The sequence below is a fragment of the Columba livia genome, chromosome 1 (genome assembly GCF_036013475.1).
Source record: "Columba livia isolate bColLiv1 breed racing homer chromosome 1, bColLiv1.pat.W.v2, whole genome shotgun sequence".
Taxonomy (NCBI): domain Eukaryota; kingdom Metazoa; phylum Chordata; class Aves; order Columbiformes; family Columbidae; genus Columba; species Columba livia.
Window position 1 is genome coordinate 24,432,246 of NC_088602.1, and position 27,970 is coordinate 24,460,215.

At 47.9% G+C, this 27,970-nt stretch overlaps 1 protein-coding gene and 2 non-coding genes across 3 annotated transcripts; 1 reads left to right on the forward strand and 2 right to left on the reverse strand.

Moving 5' to 3' along the window:
• Positions 1 to 2,645: 2,645 nt before the first annotated feature.
• On the reverse strand, positions 2,646 to 2,718 carry TRNAV-AAC (transfer RNA valine (anticodon AAC)). Its single transcript has one exon. It is a non-coding gene; the product is annotated as a tRNA-Val (tRNA).
• Positions 2,719 to 2,957: 239 nt separating this feature from the next.
• On the reverse strand, positions 2,958 to 3,031 carry TRNAN-GUU (transfer RNA asparagine (anticodon GUU)). Its single transcript has one exon. It is a non-coding gene; the product is annotated as a tRNA-Asn (tRNA).
• A 10,126-nt stretch (positions 3,032 to 13,157) lies between these two features.
• Positions 13,158 to 23,147, forward strand: ALOX5AP (arachidonate 5-lipoxygenase activating protein). The gene is made up of 5 exons (XM_005501416.3): positions 13,158 to 13,313; positions 17,766 to 17,865; positions 19,163 to 19,233; positions 20,192 to 20,273; positions 22,280 to 23,147. The coding sequence occupies exons 1-5, from the start codon at positions 13,244 to 13,246 to the stop codon at positions 22,440 to 22,442; spliced, it is 486 nt and encodes a 161-aa protein (XP_005501473.2). The 5' UTR covers positions 13,158 to 13,243; the 3' UTR covers positions 22,443 to 23,147.
• The last annotated feature ends 4,823 nt before the right edge of the window (positions 23,148 to 27,970 follow it).

Below are 27,970 nucleotides of genomic sequence, written 5' to 3' on the forward strand. Positions count from 1 at the left end.
TTAGTAGCAGAGAAGGGTGCAGGGGAACATCTACTGTGCCTGTATGCCTGGAGAGAAGCCCAAATCTCTGGTGGTGGGAGTCCTCGCTCTGCGACTGCACGACATACAGTATGGGTACACAGGAGTATAGAAGCTCTGAGAGCAAATAAATAGCACTTGAGATTAAAGTAAGTAGGAAACTGGATCTGTTAGTGCTGCAAGTTCTTTGCTGCCTCTTTTCTGAAATAGTTAACTGAAGATGATGCTGTGCAGATTTGTCTGTTTCTATAAATGTTTTACTGCCTGTGATCCTATGCAAGTGAGAATTCAGCTGAGATTGAATGAAAACACCATGACTAAAGAAACATTTGGGATTTGGAGGTTACTGGACTCTTGGTTTTGACACTAGTTTTAAAATGCAGGCTGGATGATAAGATTTTAACTTGCCATAAAGAGAACACAAAGCTTCAGTTTTCTGTCAATTAGAAATACACCAGGTGGGCGTATAGCAAATATGATTAGCGAACAGAAGTTAGTCACTGTATTTTGGAGGTTTATCAATTTTATAGGATGAATTTTAAAAAATCTCATGGCTTTTGTGGACATTGGAGGGATTATATTTCATATGTTTCTTCACCTCTTGCATCACCATGATCTTATCAGTCTGTGTCTTCTGACTTGGGAAAGGCACAACTGTGGCACTTACAGATCTACAGCTTTGGAGTTCAGGGTCAGCTCTGTGGTGGAAGCAGCACTGTGATTTGGGTCTTACTACTTCATGTTATATTCAAAGACTTTTATTAAAAAGAAATGGCTGCCTTCTTTCATTCGGCCTGCAATCAACCAGTCCATCTGCAAAGAAGCTGCCTGGATGGGATTTTAGCTGTGCTCTAGAAATCCATTGTGGTGCTGATTACAAATCCAATTTTGACCTTGATGTTTTTCACGGCTGGCTATTGCCATTTATTCTTCTTCCAGCATTGTTTTTTTGCTTGAGATAATTATTCCCTTCCTGACCGTGTATCGATGACTGTTATTGTGTCTTGTGTATGTTCCTTTTGCAAAGCTAAATGGCTGCTGTTGTCCACATGAGCCCCTTCATGCTCAGAGCAGAGCACGTTACCTTCCAAGCAGATTGTGCAGCTTTAAGTGTGTGCTGTGCTTTGAAGTCCACCAGGATTCAGTCTCGAGTGGAAGAGCTTACAGTCTAAGCAAGCGTAGACCAAAGACAGCACGCAGACAGAACAAGGGAGAGAATAAGGTTGGCAGGATGGTAAGGCTGATGAAGTTTGTAGCACGCTTAGTTTTGCACCACCACGCAAGAACACAGTGTGGTTGTTCACAAGGGAGCTGCTGAAGCTGCCCAGCACAGCAGAGCGTGGTGGGACCACAGGGCATGGAAAGGACAGCGAATGGTGGGAAAGGAGTGTAAAGAAATAGGCCTGGCCTACTGGCCGAGGCCTCCAGCTTACATCTTCTAGAAACAGGCTGAAGAAACCCTCAGATGTTTCTCTCCAGGCTTGAGTCTCTATTACTCTTTCAGGTAAATAACTATTTAAAGGAGCTTCTGTAATGCCCAAGGCCAGATTTGGACTAGTCGTGATCCTGCCCCCAAATTTCCTATTTAGAAACAGGACGGGTAGGCAGCACAATCAAATAACCAGTGGCAATACTGCAGGAAGCCTGCCACACAAGTATTATACCTGGCAAGGAGACATCTCCCATTTCATCTTTAGAAAAATGAACTTTGGTCCTGGTTACTGGTCCTGTTGCAGAACCTGTCAATGCAAATGCCAGAGGTGGGGAGCTGAAGAGTAGGAGAGCCCCAACTTGTTAGTGGATTGTGTGGTCAACTTCTTCAGTTTAGAGAGGGGGTGGCCCATAATTTTTATGTATGAAATACATATTTGAGCCTTTAAGCAGTGTTTTACAGTTCTTCCATACAGTAACTCTACCATTCTGATTTTCTGTACCCATATTTTCCCTGGCTTGCTCTTTCTATTGTTGTAGCAGAGCAAAATATTGAAGTAATGGGGAAAGCTGTGAGAAATAATTTGTGCATTGGCATTTCCTGTGATACCATTTTGAATTCTTTCAGTGAGTGTCCATCTCTGTCTTTTTCATTCCCTCCACCTTCAAGTCTGGGAAGATGAGATTTTTAGATGCTTTGTGCCACAGCACCTTAATTATCATTACCTGGCATTATCTCCAGTCAAAACTTCAGCAGTTCTTGGGTGAACTAGCCAAACATTTTCTCCAACTACTGGAGAAACTACTACTGTTACTACTGAATACTACTGCTGTTCAGGAGCAAGCAGTGACAACACTGTCACTTCTTTGTGCAACGGAACTATTTTTGAAGATTTTGTTCCTGTTCAGACCATTCCAGCTGAGTGTCACTTCTCCTCCGTTACGTCGTCCTTCCGAGTGGATAAGGGAAGAGCGTGTTAGCAAAGGGGAAGCTTGTGCGGGAGAATGAAACAAATCTCCTAAATAAAACCCGCAGCCCTGCCCTTCCCCCACGGAGTGCAGCCCACGCCCAGGGGCAGGTCGCCACCCCCCACCCCCGAGCGCGCTCTGGTCCCGCCTCACCAGCACGGGCTGGTTTTAAAGAAGGAACCAGGAACACTGGCCTACGCAGTGACACGGGAAGGAAAAGAATGTGGTGTTTCCGCCCGGTTTCGAACCGGGGACCTTTCGCGTGTTAGGCGAACGTGATAACCACTACACTACGGAAACTGCCCCTTATATAGCTTGCTTCTGCAGCCGCTCTTGAGCGACCACGTGGAGAACGGCGGCACGAATTAGTGTGGTTCCGCCCCTCCTGGAGCTCGCTTTGGTTGAGGCTCCTCAGGGCGAACAACAAGACTCTGCGGCCGCTCCCAGCGGCATAAAGGTGGCGCAGGCTGGCTACAACCAACGTGAAACCCTTCCCGCGGGCGAGGAAAAAGTCCACAGCTCCACAAAAGGTTGCGCTGCGTCCCTGGGTGGGCTCGAACCACCAACCTTTCGGTTAACAGCCGAACGCGCTAACCGATTGCGCCACAGAGACGCGCTGACGCCACTTTTTCTCGAGCCGCTGCTGATTCTCGGGTGCGCGTCCCCACGGGGAGTGGGGTGTCTGTGCCACTCGCGGGGAGAGCGGTCCCGGGACAGCTGCGCTTTGGGCTCCTGCCGCCTCCACTGCAGCGCATTGGGTTAGTGGTGGTGGGTCGGGTGTTTGTTATAATAACAAACACCTGGTGTCTCTTCACCTTTTTCATCTACAGAATATTCCTTTTCTTCTATTTCCCCCCCCTGTTGTTTTCGTGGCCTTTCCCATAGGAGCAAAGAAGAGGCAAACAGTAGACAAGGAGGAAAAAAACAGGGTTTAAAGTTTTGTCTGTTGACAGGACAGCTGGGGGTGAGGGGCTGACAGCTTCTTTCAGAGACCGGCCAGCCCACGAGCGAAAGCTCTCCAAGAATGTGCTGAGGACAAGGAAGACAAGAAAGAACATCCGCCTATTACTTCATACACAGCCAAAGTATCCAACATCTTTTCTTCTTGTAATTTCAGTACTAAAAGGACTCGTAGAGACCAAAGACTTGAGGAACAGAAGACAAAATTCATCCCACACCACTTAAAGACCTGTGATAATTATTTGTAAGGGTTAATGGAAAGTGGAAATACTGACAGAAATGAGTCAGGGAAAAAGAAACTACTTGAAGGGGAACAGAAAGGAAACTGCTCCCAGGCAGCTTCGCTTCAGCTCTAAAAGATCTATAAAATGAATTATTAAACAGCCAATTTGCAGCCACATTAAAGGTAATAAGGTGATAACAACAGTTAACATGAGTCGTTTAAACCAAATGATGCTCAAGCAGTGTAATTTGCCTTCAGGAATCCCAGGTCCCCAAGACCAAGGGGAAAGACTAGGGAAAGGAAGACTTGGATGATGATCAGGTCAGGGAATAGTTAAACAACCTGGACATGCATAAGTCCTTGATCCCTCATGGCATGTACCCACAAGTGCTGAGGGATCTGGCAGATGTCATTGCAAGACCACTCTTGATCATCTTTGATCAATCATGGCAACTAGGAGAAGTGCCCAAGGACTGGAGGAAAGCACGTGTCACCCCAATCTTCAAAAAGGGCAAGAAGGATGACCTAGGGAACTACAGGCCTGTCAGCTTCACCTCAGTCCCTGGAAACAGCCTCCGGGCACATGAAGGGCAAACAAATCATCAGGAGTAGCCAGCATTGCTTCACCAAGGGAAAGGCATGCTTGACCAATTCAATAAAATTCCATGGTGAAGTGACAGGCCTGGTAGATGAGGAGAGAGCAGAGGATATTGTCTACCTGGACTTCAGTAAGGCTTTTGACATTTTCTCCCATAAGATCCTCACAGAGAAGCTGTTCATGTACAGGTTGGATGAGCAGACAGGTGGATTGAAAGCTGGCTGAATGGCCAGAAGCAGAAGCTGGTGATCGGTGGCACGGAGTCTGGTTTGAGGCCAGTAACTAGTGGTGTATCGCAGGGATCAATATTGGGTCAATTCCTGTTTAAAATCTTCATTAAAGGTCTGGATGATGGGGCAGAGCATACCCTTAGCAAGTTTGCACACAACACTGAGCTCAGGGGAGTAGCTCATATGCCAGATGGTCAAGCTGCCATCCAGAGGAGCTTCAACAGCCTGAAGAAATGGTCTGACAGGTCAACAAGGAAAAGTACTAAGTCCTGCCCCTGAAGAGGAACAGCTGCATGTACCAATGTATGCTGGGAGATGCTTACGTGGAAAGCAGCTTGGCCAAAAAGGACCTGGAGGTCCTGATGGACACCATGTTAAACATGAGCCAACAATGTGTCTTTGCAGCAAGGGTGACAAATGGCATCCTGGCTGCGGTGGGAGAAGTGTTGCCAGCAGGTCAAGGGAGGTGATGGTTCCCTTCTACTCAGCACTGGTCAGGCCACACCTGGAGTGTTGGTCCAGTTCCAGGGTTCCCAGCACAAGGAAGTCAGGGACATACTAGAGAGAGTCCACTGAAGGGCCACAAAGATGATGAAGAGACTGACACATCTATCCTGTGAGAAAAGGCTGAGAGAGCTGGGACTGTTCAGCCTGGAGAAGAGAAGGCTCAGGTGGATCCTATCAATTAGTATAAATACCTGGAGGGAGGGTGCAATGGGGATGGTTTCAGGCTCTCTTCACTGGGGTCCAATGACAGGACCAGAGGCAATGGGCACAAGCTGAGACACAGGAGGTTAATCCCGAACATCGAGAAACACTTTTTGACTGTGAGGGTGACCAAGCACTGGTATATGTTGCCCAAGGAAGTTTTGTAGTCTCCATCCTTGGAAAAGTTCAAAAGCAATCTGGTCCTGGGCAACCAGCTGTAGGTGGCACTGCTTGAGTGTTGGACCAGATGACCTACCAACTTGCCTTCCAACCTCAACCCCTCATGATTCTGTGTATTTCCTCCTGTCACAGGGTGGCTGGCTGCTGGAAGGGGAGAGGGTTGTGGATGTTGTCTGCCTAGGCTCTAGTAAAGCCTTTGGCACTGTTTGCTACAGCAGACTCCTCATGGCTTGGATGGACATGTTCTTTGCTGGGTAAAAAACTGGCTGGATGGCCAGGTCCAAAGAGTTGTGGTGAATGTAGTTAAATCCAGTTGGTGGCCAGTCACAAGTGGTGTTCCCCAAGGCTCAGTATTGGGGCCAGTTCTGTTTAATCTCTTTAACAATGATCTGGATGAAGGGATTGAGTGCACCCTTAGTAAGTTTGCAGATGACACCAAGCTGAGTGGGAGTGTTGATCTGCTGGAGGATAGGATGGCCATACAGAGGGATCTGGACCAGCTGGATTGTTGGGCTGAGGCCAATTGTATGAGGTTCAATGAGGGCAAGAGCCGGGTCCTGCACTTGGGTCACAACAACCCCAGGCAGCACTACAGGCTCGCGGAAGAGTGGCTGGAAAGATGCCTGGCAGAGAGGGATCTGGGGGTGTTGATTGACAGCTGGCTGCATATGAGCCAGCAGTGTGCCCAGGTGGCCAAAAAGGCCAACAGCATCCTGGCTTGTATCAGGAATGGTGTGGCCAGCAGGACCAGGGAAGTGATTGTGCTGCTGTGCTTGACACTGGCGATGCCCCACCTTGAATCCTGTGTTCAGTTTTTGGCCCCTCATCATAAGAATGACATTGAAATACTAGAGAGAGTGCAGAGAAGGGCAACAAAGCTGGTGAGGGGTCTGGAGCACAAGTCTGGTGAGGAGCAGCTGAGGGAACTGCGGCTTTTCAGCCTGGAGAAAAGGAGGCTGAGGGGAGACCTTATCGCTGTCTGCAACTACCTGAAAGGAGGTTGTAGCATGGAGGGTGTTGGTCTCTTCTCCCAAGTAACAAATGGTGGGACAAGAGGAAATGGCCTCAAGTTGTGCCCGGGCAGGTTTAGATTGGATATTAGAAAAAATTTCTTCACAGAAAGGGTTGTCAGGCACTGGAACAGGCTGCCCAGGGAAGTGGTGGAGTCACCATCCCTGCAGGTGTCTAAAAGGCATTTAGACAAGGTTCTTAGGGACATGGTGTCACAGAGGCACCCTGAGGTTAGTTTAAGGGACAAGAGGGTCCAAAACAACTTTTATTAAACTGGTGAGAAACAGGGTTTTAGCACTCCAAAAGTGACTTGAATACAGATTCGGATATCAGTTGAGGAAAATTATTAAGGGGCAGCAACTAATAATTCAGGAGGTCCACAGTGTGCATGCACGTGGCTTCACCCAAAACAATGCCGGAGCCAGCCCTGAGTCCGGGAGGAGTACACACTTGCCTGAACACGGTGTGGGATTATTTTAAAGAGATACACATACTTGTATTGAGTACGGGAAGTGTACACTCGCGATTCTGCAAGGGTAAATTTATAATACACTTGCAATCCTGTGAGGAGAAATACACGTACAAATGTGCACGGAAAGTTACATGTGCTTATGTGAAAGCACGGGAGGAAAATACACTCACGATTCTGCGAGGCTTAATTTATACACGTGCTTGTGTTGAGCTCAGAAAGTACGCATCCAAATGTGCATGGAAAGTAAATACACTCGCAATTCTGCAAGGGTTAATTTTACACGTGCTTGTGTTAAGCACGGAAAGTACGCATGCAAATGTGCACAGAAAGTTACACATGCTTACGTGGAAGCACAGGAGGAAAACACACCTGCGATTATGCGAGGATTAATTTTACACGTGCTCATATTGAGCACAGAAAGTACACGTGCATATGTGCATGGAAAGTAAAGACACTCGCAATCCTGCGAGGAGAAATGTTACTCACACATGTGGCGGCACGGCAAGCGGAGCCTCCATCCCGGGGAGAGCTCTCGGCTGCAACATCTTGCTCCTGCTCCAAGAGATCCATGACAAGGGGCGGAGTCTTGACTAGAGTCCCGTTTTTTATAGGCTGATCGAATCTGACTGTAGGCATTCCAGAAGCTTCTCTGCACCTCCACACTGGCTGTGGGGTGCCCCTGAGGCCTCCAAACATCCCCCGCAGTGGCTGTGGGTGCCCAGTGGCTCACTGGTGCTTGAGGACTCCCTTCTCCTAACAACCCTGGCCAGGGTGCTCTGGAGCCAAACAAAAGAAGCTGTTAGTCTCAGAGAAGGAGATGTGTCTACTCTTTCCATGATGAAGGAGGGAGGGGGAGAGAGGGGGGTTTACATCCTGCCACACATGGTTTAGTGGTGGACTTGTCAGTGTTAGGTTAACAGTTGGACTTGTTGATCTTAAGGGACTTTTCAAACAAAAATGCTTCTCTTCTCTTCTCTTCTCTTCTCTTCTCTTCTCTTCTCTTCTCTTCTCTTCTCTTCTCTTCTCTTCTCTTCTCTTCTCTTCTCTTCTCTTCTCTTCTCTTCTCTTCTCTTCTCTTCTCTTCTCTTCTCTTCTCTTCTCTTCTCTTCTCTTCTCTTCTCTTCTCTTCTCTTCTCTTCTCTTCTCTTCTCTTCTCTTCTCTTCTCTTCTCTTCTCTTCTCTTCTCTTCTCTTCTCTTCTCTTCTCTTCTCTTCTCTCTTCTCTTCTCTTCTTCTTCTCTTCTCTTCTCTTCTCTTCTCTTCTCTTCTCTTCTCTTCTCTTCTCTTCTCTTCTCCTCTTCTTCTAAAAGTTTTGGAAATGTGGAGAAGGAAGGGTTTTCAAGGCAGCGCTCTTCTCCCATGGTTTCATTCCCTTGGCCATCCAAATTGAAGACAGCATTTAGAAAACCGCGGCATTGCCCTTTTCTTCATATTGCACTTCACATTTCCATCTCTGTTCATGCTGTTCTTTGGGGTTTTGTCAGGCTTCAGAAAGGATGAGATGCTGGAGAAAACTGATGTGATGGTGGGTAGTCACACACATATATGTATGTATATGCACTGTAAGTATGGTGTTTCTGTGATGTTGCTAGTTTGCAAAGCACAATGCTAATGATAACCAACCGGTCCAAGGGTCTTGTGTCCTCTTGCCTTTATAAAATATGATGGCTGTGTGTTACCTGACATTCATATACAGGAATTCACAGGATCATTTTTTATTTTACTAGAACACACACTTTCATTAGAGTCCTTGTAGCTAAGCAGAGTACATGAGATGAGAGATGAGCATCCCAAAAGATATTTATAGATCTGTGTTCCCAGTCCTTTCCTTTTCAGTATGAAAGCAATTCTACAAAAGGATTATTTTGACTGGCTGTTCAAGATTTCCAGAGGAGGAGATTAATGTGCAGGAAGCCTTGCAGCACAACTGGAAAAGCTTGCTGGCTTTGCACATTTTCCTGAGCTTTGTGGCTCGCTGTGTCAAGGTTATCTTCCTCAGACAGGAAGATGTCGTTGTCAAACAGCAATGCAGCAAGCAGAAGGGCTGACAGCAGCTGCTGAAGCACAGAATTACCTGTGCCTTGAGAGCACCCACCACAGCTGGGGTCTACCGCAAATGCAGGCACTGTTCTTCAAGGTTGCCATCCCTCCTCACTTTTCTTTTTTTCCTGCTTGAGAAAATCCCCTATTTCAAATGGCCAAGTGGGATATGATGGAGGTGTTTTGCACTATCTTTCTCCCAGATGGACAGGGTTTTCAGGTGGTGACAACTTTGCCTGACCCAGACACTGATCCTGTGTGTATCCCACGAAAGGGCAGGTAAGAAATGCCCAGATGTTTAGGTCTCAGGGAGTGGGGACAATTTAATGTGCAGGTATAGCAGAAGCTGTTTGAGGAGTCATTTTTTCTCCACCTTAGCCCTTCCTTGCCAAGGCCATTCCCCAAATTACAAAAAAAATTGCCAGAACCTCCTCCCATCCTGCAGCTATTCCAGCTCCAAAGCATACAAAAATATACTATCTCCAGCCTGGCAAGGTATTTCTGCTCTGTCTGACCATATTTACAACAGTGTTGCTCTATCTTTGTAAAGGGACAGGTCTTCTGTGTCTCTCATACCCTCTTGGTTTCTTCTGCTTTTCCTTAAGCAGAGCCCTCAGAGTAGAGTTGCACTTAAAAAAACCCTCTGAAAACCTGCACTTCTTCTTTCAAGGCAGCTGTATCAAATAGAATCTCACTGGCAGAGGTTTTTTTTTCCTCCCTGTACACCCAGAAATCAGCTTAACAAGCCCTGGAGTTGGTTGATTTTTTTGGGGGGGGTGGGGGGAGGGGCGTGGTGGGGGAGGACAAAGGTGAACACCTATATTCCTCCATGTGTACATGAGGGATGACTTTGGAGTGAGTCCAGTGAAGTGCTGGTGGTGCTTGCTGGTCCTGCGGTGCTGAGCGGTGCCAGGGGACAGGTGGGATTGGAAAAGACAGCAGAAAAAGCAAAGCGGGGATGGGGATGCAGTGAGAGGCTCTGAGTGGCAGGAAAGCAAAGAGGTGGAAAACAAGGAGCAGGACAAGGAGGGGGAGAAGGCGTCGGCAGCCCAGCTCTCATGACCTGGCCAGCACACGGGGTGCAGGCTGGGGACTCGGGTCAGCCAGCTTGAAAAACTGCTGGCAGAAATGCCCAGTATGTTTGGGGGGTATTTTCCATTATGGTAGTTCAAAGCTAGCAGCCTGATTCCACCCTCTTTAATATGACACTCCTGCCAAACCGAAGCACCTTTGGGAAGTCTGTAAATCAGGGAGGTGTGTGTGTGTTTATGTGGCAAGTTGGAACAGATTTCAGAGAAGGTTCATCTGCTTTTACTGTCCCATATGAATCAACAGCAATCTGTGAGCTGCCTGGTAGGTTTACGGCTGCATGAAACAGGCAGAGGAAAGAGAAGGATCAGTTCCTGGTGTGGGGAGACGACATGGAGTGTCCTGCTGCAGATGCCCCAAAGACCTGTGCTGTGTCCTTCACCTGCGCTGGTCAGCAGCGCCCTCCTGCCTGCCCCTGTCCATGCACAGGTCCTTTCTTCAGGGTCACAGCATTGTCTGTGCTTGGACAATAGTCCTTCGGACAATAGTCCTTTTTATTGACTTAACTCTGCAACTGCTTCTAGGTGATGAGTTTTCCTCCTCAGAAAATTAGTAGAAGCTTAGAATTAATTACCATCCTTAAATATTAGCTATGATCCTGTGCTCAGTAGACCACAAAGCATAAACTTTGATACTTAAGTAAGAAACAAGTGTTTTTGGGGAAAAAGAGAACTTCAGTCTGAATAAAAGCATTCTCAAAGTGCTATTGTGCTTGATTATTTTTTTTTTTTTTCCAAAACAAGTCTGCCATGAGTTAAAAATCTGGAGAAAATATCTCTGGCCAAATCTAAACCTCGACAGCGTTTATGGCCTTGCTTCTCACACAGTTGTGTCTGCATGGACCATAGGGAAGGACTCCCAGAAAGACAACCTTTTCCTGGTAAGTTAACAGTAGGTCACAACTCACAATGCTAATCACCTACCTTTCAGCCAGCGTGTCTGTATATTTGCTTGTACCCAAAGTACAGGAGAGTTTTCCATATCTAATAGTACAGATGATACTAATTTGCATGATAAAGAGGCTGGATAAAAACTCCCTTGTAGGAAAATGTGTCCCGATCAAACAAGCTTGGCTCCTGCTGGGAACTCCTACCAGACTATGTCCCACCCACAGAGAGGCAGCCAGTCATCTGGCCATGGTTTGGATGTGAGGTGGCACTCACATCTTCTGGGTAGCACATGGTGAAGTAAAGGCAGACAGAGAGATGATTGGGCAGAAGTTGGCCAGGGCTCACTCCAGTGAAAATATTACTTTTATTTGTGTTAAATTGCTACTAAAGGTAAGCATTTTTCATAAGGCTTTTCCCCATCAGAATATGTGCAAAAAAGAGCAGAGTAGTTAGGGTCAGTGAGCAATGTGCACTTTGGGTGAGAATGAAAGGAAGTGCGGGCTGGATGAATGCATGGTGAAATGGGTCGTGAACTGGCTGGATGGCAGAGCTCAGAGGGTTGTGATCAACGGTGCAGAGTCTGGTTGGAGGCCTGTGGTTAGTGGGGTTCCTCAGATGTCAGTGTTAGGTCCAGTCCTGTCCATCCTGTTCATCAATGACCTGAATGAAGAGACTGAGTGCACCCTCAGCAAGTTTGTTGATGATACCAAGCTGGGAGGAAGGGCTGATACACCAGAAGGCTGTGCTGCCATTCAGCGAGACCTGGACAGGCTGAAGGCCTGGGCAGAGAAGAACCTGATGAAGTTCAACAAAGGCAAGTGCAAAGTCCTGCATCTGGGGAGGAATAACCCCAGGTACCAGTGCAGGTTAGGGGCGGACCTGCTAAAAGCAGCATTGCAGAGAGGGATCTGGGAGTTCTGGTTGACAACAGTTTGACCATGAGCCAGCAATGTGCCCTTGTGGCCAAGAAGGCCAATGGTATCTGGGGTGCATTAAGAAGAGGGTGACCAGCAGGTCAAAGGAGGTTCTCCTCCTCTTCTACTCTGCCCTGGTGAGGTGACATCTGGAGGTTCCCCACTTTAAGAAGAAAAAGGAATTACTGGAGGGAGTCCAGTGGTGGGCTACAAAGATGATTAGGAGCCTAGAGCACCTTTCTTATGAAGAGAGACTGACAGAGCTGGGTCTGTTCAGCCTGGAGAAGAAAAGGGGATCTCATCAATTCTTATAAATATCTCAAGGGTGGGTGTCAAGAGGATGGGACCAGACTCCTTTCAATGGTGCCCAACAATAGGATGAGGGCAACGGGCACAGACTGAAGCACAGGAAGTTCTCTCTGAATATGAGAAAAAGCTTCTTTGCTTTGAGGGTGCCAGAGCCCTGGAACAGGCTGCCCGGAGGGGTTGTGGAGTCTTCTTCTCTGGAGACATTCAAAACCTGGCTGGACACATTCCTGTGTGATCTGCTCTAGGTGAACCTGTTTTAGCAGGTGGGTTGGACTAGATGATCTCCGGAGGTCCCTTCCAACCCCAACTATTCTGTGATTCTGTGATTTGCAGCTATCTGACAGAAGCCGTGGGAATTTCTGCAGCCATCCAACACCCCAGTCTGTGCTTCCCTGACATCCCTGTCATTGGGTTGAAACTGAGATGGGAACATCCTATAGCATTTATGTTCAGCTGTATTGGCCTTGGACTACTGAAAATTGAGGTACAACTGTGAAATGCTGAATGCTGTCAGTTGCCACTGTCTTCAAGGGAGTTATTTGTAGGGGGGATGGATACAGGATACATCCCTGGTAATGAAAGGCTTATTTTTTTACTCACCAGCGATACTCACAGCATTTGTGTGATGCCTGTTCAAATATGCCAGATGGATCAGGAGCTTTTCCTTGTGACCTAGAGCTGCTGGATCTCCTCACAGGTGAGGCTGATGGAGTTGTGACCAGGGAGGGCACATGTCTGAGAGCAGCTGTGTTATTGAGACTCACCAACATTATTTCTCCTCCCAGCTTCTGTGTGGTGATCGGGCACTTGCAGGCAATGATGTGATGGAGCTTGGATGGTCACTTGCAGTCTTTCCGCTCTTCCACACCGACAGCCAAGTGCACAGAAAGACTTTTCATAACAGGGTTGTAATTTTGCTCCTCTGCAAACAACAGATATCTTTCCACATCATGTATCCTCTTAGATCATAGATATATTATCTCGTTTCTCTGGGCTTCATCTGTGTGTGATGAGTGAGAGCGTGAGCCTGCGGCTGTGTTGCTCTGATGAGCACTGAGGGCAGGGTGCTGCCACTCTCCTGTGAAGCCATAGGAAGCGTTTCACAATTCAAAATTAGAAAGACGTTCACTTCCTCCTTCTGTGCTTGCAGGGCTGAGCCGCTGCTGAGACTGCACTGTCCACCCTGACAGCCTGCTTGCAAAATGGACCAGGAAACCTTGGGAAGCATTGTCCTGCTTGCCATCGTCACCTTGATAAGTGTTGTCCAGAACGGTAAGACAAAAATAAGCATTTATTTAAGGGCTAAAAAGCTGGCGAGAAAAATCCAGTATGATACGTGTTGATCTGGTCTTTGGAAAGATAATATCTGGTTCTAAGTGTGTGTGTGCTTAGGCATGACTTTTGCTTTAGAAATTATCTTCTAAGCACATTATTTTGCATGCTGTTGTTGCAGTCTCTTGGCAATCGCATGGTCCTACTCTTGTGATAATCTAAAGAGATTTTTTCATACATATGTCAGTTGATGAAAGGAATAGTATGCTGGGGTTCCCTGTGACAATATGCATTTAGATTTGATGGCTGAGACCTCCTTGGCTAAAGTCCTTAATGTGGGCAGTTCTTCAGCCAGAGCCCTGCTGCTGTGGGTAGGGGTCAGGGACCTGGGGGGCTGCAATGGGTGGAAGGGGCAAAACTGCACCAACCTGTTGGAGACGTCTGTTTGGGTTATTTGTGGGCAGGCAGCTTTTCTGCTTTCCTGCATCTCCAGGTCCTACAGTTCAACTAATCTCAGTTAACTGTGGTTCCAAGAACATTGCGCGTTTCCTGCGATAGAGAAGTTTCCTCTATAGGCCCTACTATTCTTCAGGATTTTAAAAACAACACAATACATTTCTCTCTTGTCAAATCTGTTTTTAACTTGATCATCATCTAAAATAATTTTAGCAGAAATTCTGCCCAGAATACAGAGAAGCAAGTGAACTTCACCCCACCTGCACTGAGATCTCCCAGGTTCAGGGAGAGTCAGCAGAGGAACGAGGTGCTGATGCAAATGTTAGGAATCCTATGTGAAGGCTTCTTAGTATGAATGGGAGATTCCCACTGAGCACGAACCCCACGTTCAGTCCGAGGAAATGGGCTATTCTTGGCCTGCTGCAGAGAGGGGAAGTGGTGGGAGCCTCAGCATGAGCCTGGCTACCAGAGAGAAAAAAAGAGATGTAGGCTGGTCTAATTTTGACACAGGTGCTAAATGCCACATCATTTAACTCAATGCTGTTTTCTGGTAAATGCACAGTTTGTGACATCACCAGAATATGACATGTTGAGATCAGACCACATATTGCAATTAAAAAATGTGTCAGATATACCTTTCTTGCTATTTAACCAGATGACTTTATATACATTTTTTTCCTCTCACTCTGAAACTCAGACATTTGCCTTCCAGCCTGACACGCACTTTCACCTCATGGAAATCTGTCTTTGAGATTATTGACCCAACCGCTGCAAACCGGCGGCGTGGTGCTTGGCAGAGGACTTAGCATGCCAAGCACGAGTAGCCCACAGCCCTAAACCATGATTTCAGACCTTACGTCATCTGATTTCCTCCTCCCAAGCTTTCTGTCCAGAAAGACCCTACTGATATGCAATCCTGTGATGAATGCAGTACTTAAGGCAGTAGAAATGCTTGTCAAGGGATGTCAGTTGTACTGGACTCTTGCTATGGCTCTGGTTCAGCAAGGCACTTGGGCACCTGCTTGACTGTCTTTAAGTACGTGAAGCCAGTACCGTGTCAGTTCAGGTTTATGGGCTTTTCTGCATTCAGTGCAGAATTAGAAAACAATTTGTGTGAATGCTGCTGTTCCCGAAGCTGGAGGTGGTCTGTGGTGCTGCCCCAGTCTGACATCCATTTACTCTCACCCTGTTCGTGTCAGGAATCTCCATGTCCTACAGAACGACTCGTGTGGCCGGATGCTGCTGAGTCACACGTATAGCTTTAAGTTTTGTTTTTGCATCAGAGAGATGTTGCAATTTAGCAGCTTTCAGGGCAAATCAGGGGTCACCACTGAGCAGATTGGGACGGAGGAAACAAAACGAAGTCAATGGAAAGAAGAGGCAGCCTGCATGATTGCCAGCATTGCAAGACTGGAGCTTCAGTGCACAGTTTCTGTTGGCATGAACTTGTGAAACAACGAGGCTTGGACTGATGCATTGGACATTAACTTGACCAGAGTGGGACTGCAGTGGCTCAGGCTCAGGGCAGCCTGTGCAGCCCTAGAGCCTCAGGGCATCATCTCCTGGTGCAGCTGAGCTGAATTAAACCCCTCAACTCCAGCCCTGCATGTCTCACTCATTTCATGCCAGCTTGAGAAACCACCCTCTTGCTTTGGGGTTCAGAGTGAAGAGCAGGAAATATAACCATGGTGTTGCAAGCTGCTTTACGCTGAAGTCTCCCATTTCCCCAGTGGCAGGTTAACAGGAGCCCAGTGTTGCTGAAACGTGAGCAAAGACCCATGGTAAAGTCCACCTCTGGATGTGATCTGTCAGCCCTGCTCTGCTTCCTTGCAGAGCTTCAGCCCAGCTGAGCCTCAGGCAGCTGGGACCCACTTCTTCATCTGCCTTCTGGGGAGACTTTGGGAGCCTGTAGGGCATGTGAGGTCAAGGGGGCTAAGGAGCCACAGAACTGGGAAGCCACTTCCAGGGTTAAAAGCTCACTTGAAGCAGGAAGCTCTACCTCTCCATATGACGGTGAGATGCTGGGCTCCTTTCCAATTCACTGCTCTTACCTAGGAGGTCCACGTGGTCCCAAGGAAATGTAGCCGCTGCAGTGGGTTGGAGGTGATCGGCCCAGGCATTTTCTTTAGCAAAGAGGTGGACATCTCACGTGAAGTGGTTGTCTAAGCTCTGTCTCGAGTCAATGGAGGAAGGCCAGTGCTTCAGTGAGGTTGCTGCTCTCATGTTGGTGTCTCTCTGGGGGGATGGATTGACCTTTAGAGGTACTTTTCCTCTGTTTTGCTGTCACCCACTGTTTAGAGAAGGAAAACATTAGTTTCCCTAACACTTCTCAGTGTCTCAGAAGTGAGATGAAACAGAGCCTGCCCACACCCATGGTGTGGGTGTACATGGTAATACTACTTCTGACCTTTGCCCTAATGCCCAGTCCATTGGCTAAGGATCCATACACCACATCGGAGATGGCAAGAACCTCCAGGACAGATGCCTGGATCTCCACAGGCAGACCCTTCTCAGCAGACCCAGCACCTCCATGCCTGCTCAGCCATCATCCCAGAGACTGGGCACCAGGAGCGTCACCACCAGCACCCTCAGGTTCTTGTCCTCAACAATCATCATCATTGTTAGCCATGTCTGTGTTCAGCCTGATGGCTCTCAGCATCGTGGAGACTCTCTACAGTGGCACACTGGCATTTGGGAAGTGGCAGCACCTGCAACAGTGGAGGAGAAACATATTGCTTACTCTTGGCTTTCTCTGAAGCTGTGGCATCTCCTGGTGATTTCATGTACATGCTAAAAGGAAGGGAGGAGGTATGCTATGTATCCCAGCAAGCCCATGCAGTCCCAGACCTGCAGGAAGTGATTTACCATCACAGCTGATTTGCACTGTACAAAAAATTGCCATCCAGCCTAGTACTTTTCAACTAGGTCCTCTTAGACCACGTAGGTAGTTTAATAACCCCATGCCAAAGGATGGACATGCAGATGGAGATGCTGGGAGCTCTTGGTGGCTGTACCAGAGAATCAGTCAATATTGGAAGGTGAAAAACTCAGTAGCTTTTAGTGGAGGCAATGGAAGTATTAAAGACCTGCTTACACCACCAGTGAAGGGAAAAAAGTGGTAGCTCTTCAGATTCCAAGGATGAAATCCTGCAGCTTATCAAGTTGCACTTCTGTTGTTATAATAATGTCTTTCCTGATGGGTTATCTTTTAGATATATATCTTTGGCTAATATTCTAAACCAGCAGGTCATTTGGGTACACTGAGATAGGAAACATGACAACCCAAAGCTTGTAGCCTGTCAGGACTCTGTCTGGTGCATTTAGGCACATGATTGATGGTCTCTGGTTTAGTGTCATCAGATAAAATGTGTTTGTCAAGCACATGATACGTTATCTTGAGATGCTGCGTTTTTACAGCAGCTAACACCCTGACACAACACCGTTGCTTAAAAGTAGGACACACACGATATGGACACGACGTGATCAGCCATCAGGACCAGGTTTTCAGTGGGCCTTTCTGGAAAGTGAACTAGCCCTGCAGGATGACCCTGGTGTGGCAAATGGATATCACTAAAGGAGGAAAGACTTTCTTCTCTCCCTGCTCCATCAGAGAGTGAGAATTGGGTTTGGAAGCTTTGTCTAGAAAGCTCTTTCCCCTCAGGGGGCACAAAGGACGGAGTCTGGGCTGTTCTGCAGCAGACAGAAGTGCAGTGTGGGGATGAAGCAGGGCTCAGAGGTGAGAGCCTGCTGCCAGTCACATGTGAACACAGCGGGATGTCTGAGGTCATGTCACATTGTGCCCTTGCACAGAGGGTTTGGGTACATCATGGTGATAAAGCGAGCACGCTGGCCGCATCCTGCACATCCATGCACATGCGTCCTCTTCTGCTGTCCAACCTGGGTGCTCGTGAGAACAGATGTGAGCCCACAAAGCCCAGCTTCTGCAATATCTCCAAATTACATCTCAGATCAAATACTCTGTGGTTTTTTTAACAGCTTTTTTTGCTAGCAAAGTGGAGCATGAAAGCAAACACTGCAACAGCAAGGGGTTCCAACGGCCAGGATCCTCTGCCTTCGACCGTGTCTACACTGCCAAGTGAGTAGGCAAGCCCCAAGGAGCTGATGGGGGCAGAGCAGGGTTCATCTCTCTCTTTACCAGGGTTTAATCCAGACTGTCTTGGGGTCCAGAGATGGGTTCCAAATGCCCTCAGACAAAGGCTTTGCTCTGCAGTCCCACTGCTGCGTTCATTGCTGTGATGTTTAGACTTGCAGTTCTCCAGTATGCTTGTTGGTGAAACCAGCTCCTTTCTGGACACCTGCTGCTGTATATATTTATATTTATATTTATATTTATATTTATATTTATATTTATATTTATATTTATATTTATATTTATATTTATATTTATATTTATATTCATATTCATATTCGTATTCGTATATGACTTAGTATTTATATTTATGTTGGACTTGCAGCCCTAATGTGCATTATGTCCCTTCATCTGGGAGCCCACTAACCCAACAGTAGCTAATGCTGGTAGTATGATACATGCACAGCCAGTGTCCCCAGGGCACTGTGGCTCAAAAGGAGAGAGCCAACACAGAGTCACAGAGTTGCCAAGAAGCGGGTGGGTGGCAGAGCTTGTATAAACCCCTCAGTCCCCAAGCAGCAACCTCAACACATGGCTCTCCAGTTCTCCACTGCATCCACACCTCTCATCTTTGACATGCCTTCCGAGGGAGCAGAGGGGAAAATTAATTCCATGCCAGAAGAGAGCAGAATATAAAGTATTATTTATTTTATTTTTTATTACCCGTGAAGTATTGACAATGTGCTTGAAGCTGGATGGGACATCCATGTGCTGCCTTTCAGATTCATTCCTGTTCCCCTGCAAAGAGACACGTTAACTCTGTCAGACACTTCTATTTGCTGTATGATTTTCCTTTTGTTGGCTTCATGCAGATTTCAATGGCAATAACTTGATTAAGATGACTTAATTATAAGGATTTTCTAATCCAAAAAAAGCACACAGCATCTATTATTCACATGCCATGATCAAACAGGTTAGAGGATGAAGGTGGCTTTCACATGTGCCAAGCATGTGCATGGAGTGGTTTGTTTTCCTCGTCAGGCAGGACAAAGGCATCCTTTATCCCATGAGGATGCAGGGAAGGCGACCTGCGGGCCAGGCAGCCATTGTGTTCGGGCAGGGACACCCCAGCCAGCTGCGGGCAGGCCAGGGGCCTCCCACTGTTCTGGGGTAAAAGCCCACCTGCAGCAGCATTAGCGCAGCCCAGATTCACCCCCCACTATCCTTTGCTAATGAAATGTGTTGATTTTTTTTTTTCTGTTTTCCCCATTTTCTGATTTCTCTCTAACAAATTCATTTCTAGCCAGAACTGCGGACACGCGTACCCAACGTTCCTGGCCGTGCTTTGGTGTGCTGGACTTCTCTGCAGCCAAGGTAACGTCCCTTTTTTTCCTCCTCCAACCTTGCACCACTTTCAGCAAGGGATGGTGAGAGCTTTGGAGGTTACGCTTCCAGGAAGCAAACTCTCCTGCAGCAGGGGGACCAGTCTCACCCAGCTGTTCTGCTGCTGCCCGTGCTGTTTAATTAGCAGCATGCTCCTTGGCACAGTCTATGCTAACAGACGTTCTCAGGCACCATTCAGGACAGTCCGGGCCAGGGACATTTCCCATAAAGGTATTACGGAGGAGATCCCTCTGTTCTGGGTGGAGGGTTTAGCATTGGGATGCTGGATGCTGTGTTTTACACCCTCAGCACTGGAAATTGGCTCGTTTGAATAAATTGTCAGAGCTGCCAGCCCTTCCCAGCTCTGAGGTCAGCCCAGGAGTATTTGCTTGCATTTCTAAATATTATGCCCTTCAATGCAATTTGAGTTGTCCTAAAGTTGAGTACTTTTCTCGGGCCTGTGGCAATTCTTTCTGCGAGAGGGGAGCTTCTAAACCAGAAAAGGGGCTTTTGCCTGCAGGTGTGGGGAAAGCTAGCAATAGGGAGAAAAGAGGTAAAGCCCCTTTTCAGATGCTCAGAAATGAGCACTGGACCACAGTATAATCCTTCACCTGCTCCTAGACTGCTGCATTTATTGACTGCCTTTTATTTCTGGTGAAAGCAGTGCTTGAGTGGGCACCCTCCTTCCTGAGCCCAGCATGAACCCACACTGGGTTTCTGCAGCGGGCACAGCTGTGGGCAGGATTACACCCACAAACCCTTCAGAAAAGCTGGTGTGAGGGCAAGGCAGGTGCCCCTTTTCCCACGCAGAGGTCTCTGTGCTGCTTCCAGTGCTAATCCCACAGCCCAAGGCTGCAGGTTCCCATCACCTGGTCCAGCCCAGGCAGCAGATGGGGACAGTATGTACAACAGGATGGTGTTTTAACACCTTGTTTTACCCTTTACCCAGCTCCTGCTGCCTTTGCCGGCCTGATGTATTTGTTTGTGCGGCAGAAGTACTTTGTGGGCTACCTTGGGGAAAGGACTCAGAGGTAAGGACTTGCAGAGTCTCTTTACAAAATCTGGGATGCAGCAACAGTGCAGCCAAGTGCTGCCACTTCCACAGGCACAGCTCCTGTGCTGCCTGAAACAGCTGCTTGCATGGGGCAGCACGGGAAAGCCCCCGTCTTCTGGGTGCACGGGAGGAGCTGTGGGAGACATGGGAGGTGCAGCAGCAGCGGCATCAGGGGGGCTGCAGGAACAGAGCAGCTGCGTCAGCAGCTCCTGCTCACAATCTCTCCAAACGCACACGTTTGTGTGTTTGTGATGCTATTTGGAAAAGATCTTCCTTTCACAATAATAAAGCTCATTACACACATGTGGGAAAAGGTTGTCCCACAGCCTGTGATGGGTGAAAAGACATACAAGTCCCTTTGAATAGCCACTTTTGTAAGCAGCAGCCTACACTGAGCACAGGAGGCCAAACCCCAGACCTACTGAATACTAAAAATGGTATTTAGAATCATAGAATGATTTTGGTTGGAAAAGACCTTTAAGATTATCAAGTCCAGCTGTTGACCTGACACTGACATGTCCACCACTAAATCATGTCTCTAAGAACCTCACCCACATGTCTTTTAAACACCTCCAGGGATGGTGACTCCACCATTTCTCTGGGCAGCCTGTTCCAATGTCTGTCAACCCTTTCCGTGAATAAATTTTTCTTGATATCCAATCTAAACCTCCCCTGATGCAATTTCCTCTCATCCTATCACTTGTTACCTCCTTTCAGGTAGTTGTAGAGAGTGATAACCCTCCAGGAAAACAAGGCTTTAAGAGCTCGCAGCTGCCTAGTGAGGTGGGTTGCAAACTGGCTTAAGGAGAGAAGCCAGAGAGTGGTAGTCAATGGTGCGGAGTCTAGTTGGAGGCCAGTATCTGGTGAAGTGCCTCAGGGGTCAGTACTGGGGCCAATATTATTCAATATATTCATTAACGATTTAGACGAGGGAATAGAGTGTACTATCAGCAAGTTTGCTGATGACACTAAGCTGGGAGGAGTGGCTGACACACCAGAAGGCTGTGCTGCCATCCAGTGGGACCTGGACAGGTTGGAGAGTTGGGCGGTTAATAACCTAATGAAATTTAACAAGGGAAAGTGTAGAGTCCTGCATCTGGGCAGGAACAACCCCAGGTTCCAGTATAGGTTGGGAAATTACATATTAGAGAGCAGTGTAGGGGAAAGGGACCTGGGGGTCCTGGTGGACAACAGGATGACCATGAGCCAGCACTGTGCCCTTGTGGCCAGGAAGGCCAATGGCATCCTGGGGTGTACTAAAAGGGGGGTGGCTAGTAGATCGAGAGAGGTCCTCCTTCCCCTCTACTCCGCCCTGGTGAGACCACATCTGGAATATTGTGTCCAGTTCTGGGCCCCTCAGTTCAAGAAGGACAGGGAACTGCTGGAGAGGGTCCAGTGTAGGGCAACGAAGATGATTAAGGGAGTGGAGCACCTCCCTTATGAAGAAAGGCTGAGGGAGCTGGGTCTCTTTAGTTTGGAGAAGAGGAGACTAAGGGGGGACCTCATTAATGTTTATAAATATATAAAGGGTGAGTGCCATGAGGATGGAGCCAGGCTCTTCTCGGTGGCAAACAATGATAGGACAAGGGGTAATGGGATCAAGTTGGAACACAAGAGGTTCCGCTTAAATTTGAGAAAAAACTTCTTCTCAGTGAGGGTGACAGACACTGGAACAGGCTGCCCAGGGAGGTTGTGGAGTCTCCTTCTCTGGAGACATTCAAAACCCGCCTGGACATGTTCCTGTGCGACCTCACCTAGGCGTTTCTGCTCCAGCAGGGGGATTGGACTAGATGATCTTTTGAGGTCCCTTCCAGTCCCTAACATACTGTGATACCGTGATACTGCCTTGCAATGCAAGAGAGAGCAGAAATTTGCCCCCTCTGTCTGAGTCCTCCATTTTTCAGCTGGTCTCAACAGCAGTCTGAAGTCTGAGGACTTCTTGTGTGAGATGATGTACATTAACAAATTGCTTTCTCTCCTCAGCACTCCTGGTCACTTGTTTGGAAAGCGCATAATTTTGTTCCTGTTCCTCATGTCCGTGGCTGGAATACTCAACTATTATCTCATCTTCTTTTTTGGAAGTGACTTTGAAATGCACATAAAAACGATAACCGGTGCGATTTCTCCATTGCTGCTCATCCCCTAGCTCTCTGCAGCACTGAGGGGTCAGCATGTTCAGTATATCAATACCCAGAAGCAGCCATAATTCAACTGTTTAAGAAATGAACCCGTAACCCTTTTAGATTGCTGTAAATCTCATGCTGGTTGGCCTTTGTAGTTTGATTTAACCTTGCTTTTTCCTTTAGGAAAAAGATTTATCAGTCAGCACGGCCAAAGAATGGTAACAACTTGCAGTTAATTCTTTAGAGTTTTTTTCCCTAAACTGCAGCTTGCAAGCTGATTGCATGACTGGAAGGGACATTGTATACTCATTTCACAGCTGCATTGTGCTTAGCTTTTGTCCAAAAACCCAGGAGCCTCTCAGCATGGTTCCTGACTGATGGTCCCTGCAGTTGCCCTCACGCAGGGGCGCAGCCTTTCACCTGTGTCCCGCTCGCCCCTGCCCACGCACAGGCACGGGCGGACCCTCCACCTGCCCTTGTCCTCCCACTTGTTGATGACAGAGCTCCCACTGCTGCAGGAGGGTGGCAAATTTGCCCCTGTCTGTTCTTCCCTGATAAATATTCATGTGCTTAATGCTCCCGACACTGATCTCATTTACACTTCAGCCTTTTTGTTCTCCCAGAGCTGTGGAAATGGGTCTTGTGTAAATGAGGAGCTGGTGTATTGACGGTGGGGTTGGTTTTGTGTTACTTGGCTTTGTTTAATAAAACAGTCTAAAAGGTCGAAATATGTTTGTTCCCATCTTCTTTGCCTGGTGCGTGATCCCAATGCCCTGTGGCTTGGCAGCTGGCTGGGCTCTTTGTGCGAGCTGCTGTTCGCCCTGGGCACCGCCTCAAAAGGGTGCGAGTTTAACAGCTCCCTCTCTATTAGCAAGTTCAATTTTCTGCCTCCATCACTGAAAATATGCTCCTACAAGTCTGTACCAAGGAATGGTTTGATCAGAGAAGCAGATCAAGGTAGGCAAACAAGCCGGTGCAATCTTTTTAAACATTGCTACCCTATGAGTGCTTAAGCTCTTAAGTCTGTCTGATTACCACATGCAGAATGGATAAAGCTGTATTTTATGACTCCTTTGGGAGGGACAGACACTGCTTGCTACGTGAGAAGAGGGTTTGCAGAGCTGTTTGCAAAAGCAGGCACAGAAAGCTGCTTGCCTTTGTACCACACCAAGGCTGATGGGTTTTGTTGCTGCCCAGTGGGGCAGAGATGCTTGTGCATGGCTGCTCTCCTCTGCACCTGACTATTCACGCTGCCAAAATAACACCCCCCCCCTATTTTTCTTATCTTCTACAGGAATTTTAGATGTGACAGATTAGTAATAAACATTTACTGCATGATTATTAACTAATAAATGTTCTTACTGTTTAGAATAAGTAATTCAAAAAATATAATCTAACCTCCTAACCTATAGCTGCTGAGGCACCTTATTCCCAAGAGCAGCACTTACGTTCCCTCCTTCCCCTCCTTCTCAAAGCACCATAACACACTTCAAACCCTGCTTCACACCATGCTTCTCTGCTACCCTCTCTCTCCACAGCTCATTGGCACTTGCCTGTCCTTGGTGGTGACCCACCACCCCTCTGCCCCACGGGGCCAGCCCACCAAGGGATGGAAGCACTGCAGGAGGAGGGAGGTAACGCCTGGGTGCTGGAGTCACAGAGCTCTCCTGCATTGTTGGTATCACCAAAGGCTCACGCTGCCACCGCTGTTAGTACAGAGGTGGAGATGCTTCATCAGCACCACAGTTCCTGCTCTCCTGCCAGTCTGGGCTCCCTGAGGTCTGAGAATTGTTTATGGAGACCACAACCTGTTGGAGATAGCTCTTCCAACCCTATGTGTCCACATTGCAGGTGTCCCCAGCTGGATGAGTCTCACCTGGTACCTTTCGTCCTGTCTAGCAAGAAGCAGCTCACTTCACCTCCTTCTGATGTCTCCTGCTCACATGAGAAGAGGCACTCCGCCAGCCGGGGCAGAGGATTCAAATGTCTATTTTGTGTCGGATAATCTAGACATCACTCTCAGGCCTTTCTGTTGACTTGATGGTTGGGTTCTACACCACTGTATTTAGGTAAGAAGAGGTCATCTTCCAAGGGAACTAAGGCCCATCTTTTGCTGTAATAATTTATTTTGTAAGAATATCTCCTACTTACTTCCTCAAAGCTTTTTTGATAACAAAAGAGATGAAAATGTAGGCAAAATCTATTTTCCATCTATCCATAAATGGAAATGGTGATAGTAACAGACAAATAGGTGGTGCATAAATCGGTCACTATGTAAATTCTCAGTGAACATCATGCTGTGTTATGCATGTTACAGGCAAGCCTTGTGGTTGCATTTGCCTTTCCACTCTTTCTGTGAAAGGAAGGCAACATCAGTGCTATTTGGGCTCTCCCCACTGTGTTAGACAATGCCAGTTTTTTGTTTTGGCAGTAAAACCGCCCTGTTCTGGGTGGTACAGTTGCCAGCATTTTGCACACGAGCTACTCAGAAAGCTGCAAACATACGCTCATTCCAGGGGGGTGGACTAGACGACCTTTAAAGGTCCCTTCCAACCTAAACCCTTCTATGATTTTATAGATCCACATGCAAAACCACATACACTACTGTAAAAGATGTATGGGTGCACACCAGGGTCACATACATATGAATGCAGTGGGACCTACTGAGCTGCATTAGACCTGGGGACTTGACTGGTGGCAGAAGTGACAGCCCCCTCTGATGGCTCCTGTTCCACCAGCGATGTCCTGGCTCCTTGCAACCGCATTCCACTGCCACGCCACATGGCTGTTCTTGCATCAAAATCCCAGGCACACAAACATGTTTTCTGTGTGTGTGTGCACATGGACACAGTGTGTTTACTTACTATATCTGTACATATATATTTAGTCTGTGCTGAGTCATGTGGATGCCAGAGGCTTTTCAGGGAAGGCAGGGAAGCAGGTTGCTCCGGCACCAACCCTCTCTCAGATTGCAGCTGTGTACATCAGAGACTGCGGAGACTGCTGCAAGCCGGGCTATTGCAGGATGCTTTTGACAAAGGCCTGGAGTACACACAATATTCCTGCCACAGTAACCATGTCTGCTTCCATACAGCACTACAACCCTCTAGTGGAAACTCAGCCCTATTGACATGCTGGTGCGTCTGGCCACAGGATGAGCTGTTCCTTCGAGGTTTGAAGGCTGATGGTGATGCAGCAGCATACACATTTCTGAACAGGTGCATTGTTGCTATTGAATGCTATTTTTTATTATTCTGGCATATGAGAGTCCTGGTCCTGAAGCGGGACCCTTGCCCTACCCATCACAAAGCGTGCAGTCCTGCTTACCACAGGGTCTGGGCAAGCAGGTAACATCTGAATGGGATAACAAATCTGTGCATACCACCCACAAGGGTTTCCTGCAGTATTTCCCAGATTCTCAGAACTTGCAAAATCAGCCTGTGTTGTATCAGTTTGATCTGAGTCACATCTGCACCAAGTAAATGAGGATCAGGACAGCAGTTCTGGTGTGGAGCAAAGGCTGGCCCTGGGTAGCTTCTTCAGCTCTCACCTGCACTGAGATTTCTTTCTTCTAGCAGAGCACTGGTTTAACATTCACAGAAAACCAATGCCCTGTTGGGGCAGGATGCTGCAGAGCACTGAGCACTGGCGCAAGTCAGCGATGTGCCTTTTGTGGACCAGGGCATACAGGGGATGCTTGGAAATAGTCCACCCTCGGTAAGTGAAATGGCAGTACAGAATAGTGGCAAAACCATTCCCTGAATGATTTTAAACTGATCTCATGTCCCAACCAGAGTCAGCAGGCTGAGAGTTGCCACAGAAAAGCTCCTCAGTGAGCTGCAGAACCCCCTCAAGCCCACCAGAGCCCTTCACAGAATCATAGAGTAGTTTGGGTTGGAAAGGACCTTCAAAAGTCATCTGGCCCAATCCCCCTGCAATAAGGGCCATGTCACTTGTAGAGGACATGCTGACACCCAGTAGGGGGAAAGACCTTAGAGGCTGTGACATCCCTCCAGAGCAGCCAGGGGACATGTACAAACTTCACAATCCCTTTGGGCAGTGAAGACTGCTTTCCCCAGGGCCGTCAGGGAGGGTGCAGGACACCTCAGCTGTGGCTTCTCTCAAGGTGCTGTGATGTCTCAAGGGATTAGGACAGAGAAGCAGTCCCTGCGCCACTAAACGGCCATAGTGGAGAAAGAGCTGCTTTTAACAGTGATTTTGTGAATGCCAAGAAAATGCATCCCATGGAGAGGAACAGGTTGTGCTGGTGCCCAACCTCTGCCTCTTGTTGTACCTGCCCCAGCGGAGGGAGGCTGTGGGCAGGAGGGCATCAACACTGCTCCATCCATCCTGCCTTGACAGAGCATCTCCCTGCTCCCAGCCAGTGCACAGAAAACACAAAAGCTGGAAAAAGTGAGATTCCTGCCCCAAAGGACAAACAGCCTCCACAGCAAGCTGTTTTTTCCCCTTTAGAGGAGAAATAAATAACTTTTCAATTTCAGCTGTGAGGATCTTCACACTGCAAGATGATTTCATCAGACAGACAAGCTCCCGGGGCTTTGTGCTGGCTGCCTACTGAGCTGCTCGGATGCCATCCGCTGGGCGCTCCCCACTCATCCCCGAGGGAAGGGGACCAGTCACCAAAGGGCCAGCTGTGATGTGAGGCACGGAGAGTGAATATGGTGTGTTTTTCACTTAAAAAAATAACGGCATGATGGCGTTGCAGTGGAGTTAAATTCGCGGTTATGGCAGTGCCATTTCTGCCACGTGGGAGCTGGCAGGGGCTGCTTGCACACCGTGACCTCTCACAGGGCCAGGGGATGCTTTGGGAAGCTCAGGAGAGGGGCTGCTGCCTGCTGTGCTGCTATTTGCCACCACTCATACAAGCATATGGCTGATTTATTGTTCCTGCGCTTCCCAAGAGAGTGTCACCGCCGCCTTCATCCCCAAACAATGTTTTCTGTGCTGTTGGCACACCACTTCAGAGGGGGATGATCTGACCCAGCAAGAGCTCCCTCAGTGCTTTGGGATTAGGCAAAGCAGCACGATGTCTCCTGGCTAGCTGCTTGGTGCTTCTCCAGTCATTTGTGCTGCAGCAAAGGAATTTCTTTTCAAAAGGCAGCACCAACCTTCTCACTGCCCTCAGCAGATGTGAGGGGATGGTGCAAATCGCCACCAGCAGCCGCGGGGCCACCGTCGTGCTGGCTGCTGCATCCATGTGCTCTCCCACCTTCACAGGAACCACAGGTTGACAGATGCCGGTGGACAGATTTACTTCCTTCTCTCAGACTAAACAACTTCAGCCATAAATCCAAGCAGCCAGTTGTTTACCAAAGTTTAAGTTACAGCTCAGTCTTGAGCCATGTATAACAGTGCTGTGGTTTCTTGGAGTGTATCTCGCTCCATGTGCCTTTAGCAGGGTCAGTGCTGAAGAGCAGAAAATAATAGTTTTCGTGGCATAACTCCGCTGCTCGGCCCAACTCTAACCTCATTGCCCATATCCAACCTCATTGCTGAAATCCCATGTGTCACCTCTCCCTGATCCAATAAG

Coding starts and splice junctions, on each gene's coding strand:
- ALOX5AP (XM_005501416.3), top strand. CDS start 13,244: ATGGACCAGGAAACCTTGGGAAGCATTGTCCTGCTTGCCATCGTCACC. Junction 17,866..19,162: donor GACCGTGTCTACACTGCCAA/GTGAGTAGGCAA, acceptor ATTCATTTCTAG/CCAGAACTGCGGACACGCGT. Junction 19,234..20,191: donor TGGACTTCTCTGCAGCCAAG/GTAACGTCCCTT, acceptor CCCTTTACCCAG/CTCCTGCTGCCTTTGCCGGC.